The sequence below is a fragment of the Papaver somniferum genome, chromosome 8 (assembly GCF_003573695.1).
Source record: "Papaver somniferum cultivar HN1 chromosome 8, ASM357369v1, whole genome shotgun sequence".
Taxonomy (NCBI): Eukaryota; Viridiplantae; Streptophyta; class Magnoliopsida; order Ranunculales; family Papaveraceae; genus Papaver; species Papaver somniferum.
In genome coordinates, this window is record NC_039365.1 from 43720540 (window position 1) to 43728103 (window position 7564).

Here is a 7564-nt window from a genome sequence, read left to right on the forward strand (position 1 = left end):
CCGAACATTTCAACCAAGAATGCTCCCGAAGAGAGATCCAATGGTCCCCTCTAGCGTTCTTAATATCGGAATTTGTGCGTGTAAAAGTGGGGTCCATTCTCTATTTCACTCGGTGGAAGATCTCGGTAGATAAATTATCATTCTCGAAAATTTTAATCAATGAGATACGGACTACTAAATTACACACTGGACTACTGCGCGAGTATGCTTGGCCAACAAAGCCGGGAAAACCAAAACAAACGCACCAGTTAACCCGAAGTTTGTTGCACTGCTATTGGCCGGCCCCTGGGCATTCAATTCAGGTAATCTGGTATTCAAGTTCAAATAGGACTCTAAAAAATCGGCATTTGGCCCACTTTTAGTAGTATATACGGCGAACTCAAACTCTTAACCAACACTGAAAAGAAAAAGTACAGAATCCTAACTGTTTTCCACTGTTTGTTGCAATCAGTTTCTTACTCTAACAAGAATTCTTTAAATCTCACTTGCTCTCTCTGATCTCTCTCTTACACCTTATTCTTCAAAACCCTAGTCATAATTCACATTACTCTTTTTTCTTCTTCATTAACAATGTCTGGAAAACTGAAAAGAAGTAGAATTCCTTCGACTCATAAAGACATTCATGTTCTTGATCAAGGCATTGAATATTTACGAAATAATTTTTCTTCCAAGATTTCAATCTCAGAACAACAACAACAACCAGTTGTATGTTCTTCGGATGCACAACCACCAAAGAAGAAGATCTTAACAGTTAATAAGATGAGAGTTCGTGGAAGTGATCGATTTTATGAGATTTGTCACTATTGTAAGGATTATATCAGTGATAATGCGGATGTGTTTATGTATGGGTAAGTTGTTTTCTTTTTCATTAGTACTTATACTATGTTTATATTTATGGTGATTGAAAAACAGACATCTTCATTGTTGATGAACTTTACCCCTTCTTTGACCTGATGACTTGAAGACTTGATTATGCAGTTATCTTGGTGCATATTGCGCCACAGCATGCCGAAGCAAACAAATCCAAATGGACATTGCAGCAGAGAAATTCTCAAATGCTGGTAGGAGGAGTTGTCAGATTTCTGCTCAAATTGGAAAGAGTAAAAGGGCATTTCCCATATTCTTTATCTAACTGCGGGAAGGTACAGATAATGGAGTAACGCAGAGCTTTCAGATTTTTAATGATCGGCTCGCAATTTAGTAGTATATGAAAGAACTAATCTAAACTTAGTTTACTCTTTCAGTAGCTAGTCAATTTGTGTTTATTTGCACATACCGAACCAATTGACTTTAGGATTAGAAGAAGTATTAGCACTAATCAACTTTTGAATATTTTGAGTTGTATTAGTGTTTTTCGTTTGAAAACATTGAATAAAATTCTATAGATGAGAATTTAGGGCTTTTGTAAATTTGATTTTTTGCTAAAGATTATTGCTTACTAGTGTGTTCCTGTTGTCCGGTTTCTTTTGGTTAATTCTTTTAGTTTCAAATTTAAAATCGCTGCAAAAAAAGAAGAGGAATATCGGTAATGGTTTATACTCACCAAGGTGGGGTTAAGATTGGAGACTTCTTGAAATCCCACCGACAGCCAACGGGGAAGCAATCGCCATAACAATGAAGACAAAAATGGGAATATATTCCAATTTTAAAATACAATATTTTGAATTCTCTACAGTGCAAATCCAATGTTACAACAATTACGAATTTTTCTCTACAAAAATAATGTGAACCATCATCTGTGGCGTATTTTAAAATTAGAGGAAAAAGAGATGTGGAAGCATTGGCCATAAAGCTTAGATACACTATGATATTATAAACCATGTATGTATGTCAAATTACATGGCATTGCAAAAGAATATGGTATAACATTAAGTTATTAACTAGTACTATTTGCTAAAATACACAAGTTGATGCTGCATATGCTTTTCCCCCAAAAGCATGAAAAGATGATGCGGGGAAAACTTGGCACTGGGAGGGATGCCACCCTTGTGCTCTAAGTCATCCATCTCAGTCGTGTATCCTGGAAGGGAAAGCGCATTATGACGATCGCAAGGCATCTTGGCACTTGAGAGGGATGCCCTCGTGCTCTAAATCATCCATCTCGGTCGTGTATACAGGAAGGCGCATAGGTACACCTGCATAACCAGGCAGTTTGATCACCGTTAGCAGCACGAATCAAAACCAGGTTCAATTTATTGACCCACCTTAAATGAGGCTCAAGAAAACCTCACTTGGTGATTGGTGGGTCTTTTCTTGACACAGATTAAACATGGTCATTGAAATTGGACCCTAATCATTACTGCAAAATGAATCAGAGAAGTGTGCGAAATTTACCATCAACCATGTCCTTTGTTTTATGAAGTAGAAACGTCCCTGAAAGAATCGTTATAAACCCGCACATCTCCGTAACAATTTGAGTTGGATTCTGTCGATCCCAATCCTGTATAATTGTCCAAACATGGTCAATAACCAGCCAAACAATATAAGATTATGGAGATAGATTGATCGGAGCAAATGAACAGTTGGTAAATGATGGTTCTTTGAGCAAGTTAGTACTGATGTTTGTTTTGTTCTGTTTTTTTCTTTGTAACAAAAGATGTCAGTAATGAAGTTGAACACACTCAATTGTTTCCCTTTCAAGTACTCAATGACTACTAAGTGTATCACTTGAAAGCAGCAATTACCAAGAAAAATAGAAATAAACCTTAGATCTGCGAGTTTTACCTTAAACATGATAACACTTGCTAAAATGGTGAATGAAGTGAACATCACGTAGTATATTGGTGATACAATAGCTGTGTTGAAGGTATCAAGAGCCTGTAAATAAATTCATAACACATAAATTTTTTGAAGTAAAAGTTATGCCAAAGGAATGAGTATAAAATCAGAATATGAAATCCTTCCGTAAAGTTCCAATGACCAACTAACAGATCTGGCTATTTATTGACAGACATATCACAAGGCTAATTAAAAACAGTTTACTTAGTTCAACTGTCCATGAGGATTTTGGGGATACTCCCATGGAAATAGTATACGCTATTCCAGTCCAAACGACAGGGTAAACCCCCAGACTGCCAAACAAAAAGAACAGCTACCCAAATTTTTAGTATTTTAGTGATTTCAAAGGCTTCTATAGATAATCATATTTTAATAACACACTTTGATGGTGCCAATCAGAACACTATGAAATAGCTAGATGCTGCCATTTTATTACCATCTGAAGCTAATAGAAATTAAAGTTACTAGACTCTACAGCTTTGAAACATAGATGTTGAGATTTGAAACATAGATGTTGAGATAAGATTTCCAGATCTAGGTAACGTTAACCAAAAAAATCAAAGTAAGGACAATGCTGAACGTGCTAAATTTGACAAAAAGACAGACATGAGAAAAGGTAATCAATCAAAATACCTTATTCAAATAATTCAACTGAGTAATCACACAAGCAAGTACAACCATAGTGAAAACCCAAGTCTGAGAGTACACTAACTGATTTGTTCCTGAAAATGTTAATTTCAGAGCAATACCAAGTGCTTTTACACTCATGACCTGAAAGAGAGAACAAAATTTATTAGTAAGTGCTTATTGCAAATGCAACCCACACAGGAATTAAAATAGCTGTCAATCAGATACGTACCGACAAGGAACCCACAAGAGAACAAATTCCTATGTAAATCATTATATGTGTCTGGCCGTACTGTGGTACAAAATGGAATATAAGTATAAGAACACCTGCTATCACCAAAGCTGTATAGAAAAGAAAAGCTGCAGAAAACATATGAATCACTGAGCTATAGAACTGATGAGAGAAAAAAAATGTGAAATGCTATAACAAACACAAAGTTGAATTTGCCTAGAAACAACTACAATTTTAGATAGGTGAATCAAACAAATACCTGGCTCTGTTGCAAGGTCCCATACTTCTGCCACAGATTCAATCTGCTGTTCTTGAGGAGCATGTAAAACAATTGTTGTAGAACCCACCACACACAAAACACAACCAAGAATGCCAAAAACATTTAGCTTTTCCCGCAGAATAATATGTGCAAGTGCAGCGCTGCAAGAGAAGATGATAGTTAGCCCACCAACTGAAGGGAAAAAGAGTACACACAACTTGGGGAATGAATTTGTATCGTGCCTGATAATAATGCTGAGTGCACCAAGAGGAGTGACCAGAATAGCTGGGGCAAATGCATAAGCCGCAAAGTTAGCAACTTCCCCGACAATCACTGCAAAAACGAAACCAGCCTTAATAACGTAGTCTTGAAAGAGAATACCCTGCAACTTGAATTCATTCCTCAATGAACTTTATATGGCAGAGTTAAATGGTCGACCACTCAAAATGCCGGCAGAAAGCAAATAACAAGCTTGGTATATCCAACAAATAAGATTGCACGAATGAAACATAACAATGACCAGGTCACCAGGGAACATATGCTTAAGACCAACGGACATATATTGTAATCTTTGTCGATTTTACCAACTGATACTAGAAAGGTTGGATAATCATTTCTTTGTCTTCGTACTAGTATGATTAACTTAGACCTATATTTGTGTTTTCTTCGGCATTTGTCAAATGATCAAACACATTTCAGTAAGAAGAAACTAGTTTGACCACAATGTTGCAGACCTAACTTGATATCAGCATGCCTCTATAGGATCCTGAAAGTTATCATCCGCGATGAAACTTCTGTATCATTGACTTTCACAGTGATGGTCTAACACCCAAGTTTTTTCCTTTTACATATTAACCCCCCAGTTTGATTCTTTCAGCAGGCCCCAAATCTCTCTTCAGGGTCATAAAATTTTGCTAACAAAGATAAGCATATGACCAGTTTCAACCCAAGTTGCTGGAAATTCATCACTCCTAGATTTCGTAGTAAAATGTCGAAAATAAGCCATATTACTAATGTTTGCAAAACACGACATGTACAACTGATCCTCATACATTCAGCAAACAGAAACTAATAATACAAGAACACACGGAATGATAAAACAGCTGCCCCATAAAATGCATTGTAGTCAAAGTCAGTTATTCAAAGACTTACTTGTTATCATTCCTGCCCACCAAAGTGGCTCATACAAATACGAATATCCACCACTTCCTGCAAACAACAATCAACTGAATTAGTTTCTCGGATAACTTATACCTTATAGTGATTACTGATTACAAATATCTCCACGAGTTAAGAGTAAAGAATATAGCTCGACATCCAATACTACGAATTGAGACTAGCAAGCATTATACTTATTCTTACTGTAATGCAAACTAATAAACCCAGAGTTAAGTTTCTTACTAGAACAAGAAATCTCAGCCAAGACAATCCATGCCCAGGTGATAAGCCCCGTTACCAATAAACACATTGGCATCGAACAGATCTCTTCCGCTTATCACCTGGATCAGTTAACACTTTGACTACTAGTCCACTCAAAGTTGACTCCCCAAAGAAAAAAAATTACAACAATAAAGTAATTCACTAACAGCTCATTCACAAATTCCTCACTTTCTTCTACTTCCACACGAAACCCATCTTAATCCAACCACATTCAACAAAATGTCTAACCCACATTCACAAACAAAATAAGAAATTTCAAAAATCAAGATCTAAAATTCAGATTCCACAGTTCAAAACCCCAAATCCATGAACAGATCCATAAACCAACAATGCAGAAAAATTCCATACCCCAAGCTAACTTGAGCTCACAAAACTCATCAAATTCTCATAAATTACACCAAAAACAATTTAAAAAAAAAATCAAATCAAAAAGAATTTGATACCTGCTCTAGTACCAGAAGCCCCAGCTTTCTTTAACCCTTTCTTTTTAACAATAAAACTAGCTCCAATAAAAATACTTGAAGATAATGCTAATACTAATCCTTTAATATTATCAGATGACATTCCTTTATACGATATTGCCCAACTCTGTCCAGTGCCTTCTCCCCCCATCTTTATATAAACCCTAAATTTCCCCCAAAAAATTCAAATATCTTCTCTACTAGATCCAAAGCTAAAGAACAACTACTAAATCAATAGTTCTTCTTCTTCTCCTTCTTCTACTCCTTCCCATTAATGAACCCTGTCTGAGATTATTCAAAGAACAAGACCACGATTTTGAACAAGGATTTCGAAGATCTTAGTGTGAAGAAAGAGAGAGTTGAGAGAGAGGGAGTGAGAAAGAAGCAAACAGGAGAGGAAGATGGAAGGAGAGGCAGAGATTGGTTAAAGTTGTAATAAAGGTCTAAAGATTTGGAGATTACTGTAATTTAATAATAATAAAAGTATGGTGGTGTTTTTATAGATATGGCTTTATTTAGGTGGTGGTGGTGGTGGTGGTGCGTCTCCTACGCGTATATAGGGTTGTGTTTTTGTTTGGATAGGATACTTGAAGAAGGAATGCTGAAATCTTTTGACTCTATTATTGGTTGCGGATGTTGGCTGGATTCAATTTTTGAATAAAAACATGTGATAATAGTAGTAAATTATGAATGGGGTGTGATTAGATTGGATGTGGACTCATGTAAATTGACATAGTGATCTGTTTTTCTTCTATGTGTTTTCTTGTTTTAGACCTTAATTTTGTGGCTAGCTAATGAATATCCTTAAGTGGCATTAATCAGGAGTAAATTTAATTATATTCTTTTCCAAGGTTGCTATGTAGGGTAAGTAGACTTTAGGAGGTTATCAACGGTGGATCTTATATAAGGATTGCTTTGTGTTATATAGATTGAAGATTGATAGCCACCGGCTACAATATTCTTTTTGTTCTAAAATAATAGAAAACTATAAATTACAAAGAAAAATATCTCACTAAGCTTAAGAAACCCTGAGTAAATAAATCACTTTCGTTGTATGTTGTGTCGACGTGTGTCATTATATTCAATCGCTCAGAGATGATGACTTCATCGTGGGTGTGAGTAAAAAAAAAAAGAAAAATTGATTTTACTAGCTCATACTCAATTAATTCTGGATTCATTTCGGTTGATTAATTAGACACGTGTCAACAAATTGCTGGTTGTGACAGATAGTACATGTGCATCTTGCACTGTATTGCTTTAGTTCTACAAGATGAGAATCTTATCGTGGAATTTTTTTGAAGCTTCGGAAATTCTACCCATAGGACAGGTCTGTAGAACCCAGGCCGGTTCTATAAAACTTAGTTAGAGCTCAAAATCATGATATTATCTTTTATGTGAAATTAAAACTGGCTCTATCAAAATAATTAATACATGAGAAATTTTAAATACCCTTACTTGGTTTTTCATCAACTGGTATCACTGGGGTATTGGTCTAATGTGGAAGAGTGTTTCCAATTTGAAATTGCTCATGATACAGACAAAACGATCAATGTCATTGTTTCTTTAGATTCTAGTAAACCTGGGTTCTTTCTTTATATCATGATGACAAATAATTAACAACAATGGAACTACATTAGAGAAGTTGATGAAAGAGCTAACCTCCCATGGGTCTCATAGGAGATTTGAACATCTATTATATCAGCTCATAAAATGTTCAACACTAGTCTAGCTAGCTCTGACTATATCATTCAAAATATTATTGACAGC

General features: G+C 35.7%; 1 protein-coding gene across 1 annotated transcript; it reads right to left on the reverse strand.

The window, feature by feature from the left end:
* Positions 1–1626: 1626 nt before the first annotated feature.
* Positions 1627–6381, reverse strand: LOC113306822 (probable magnesium transporter NIPA4). The gene is made up of 9 exons (XM_026555738.1): positions 5780–6381; positions 5049–5105; positions 4139–4229; positions 3897–4057; positions 3638–3765; positions 3412–3549; positions 2725–2817; positions 2335–2440; positions 1627–2135 (listed from the first exon to the last, which is right to left on the reverse strand). The coding sequence occupies exons 1-9, from the start codon at positions 5946–5948 to the stop codon at positions 2038–2040; spliced, it is 1041 nt and encodes a 346-aa protein (XP_026411523.1). The 5' UTR covers positions 5949–6381; the 3' UTR covers positions 1627–2037.
* Between the last annotated feature and the right edge of the window lie 1183 nt (positions 6382–7564).

Bases quoted from the DNA above. Each gene is read 5' to 3' on its own strand.
- LOC113306822 (XM_026555738.1), bottom strand. From the start codon at position 5,948: ATGGGGGGAGAAGGCACTGGACAGAGTTGGGCAATATCGTATAAAGGA. The intron at 4,058-4,138 runs GCACGATACAAA...CTTCTCTTGCAG, and splicing joins GCACTCAGCATTATTATCAG to CGCTGCACTTGCACATATTA. The intron at 2,818-3,411 runs GTATTTTGATTG...ATTTATTTACAG, and splicing joins AGTTGAATTATTTGAATAAG to GCTCTTGATACCTTCAACAC.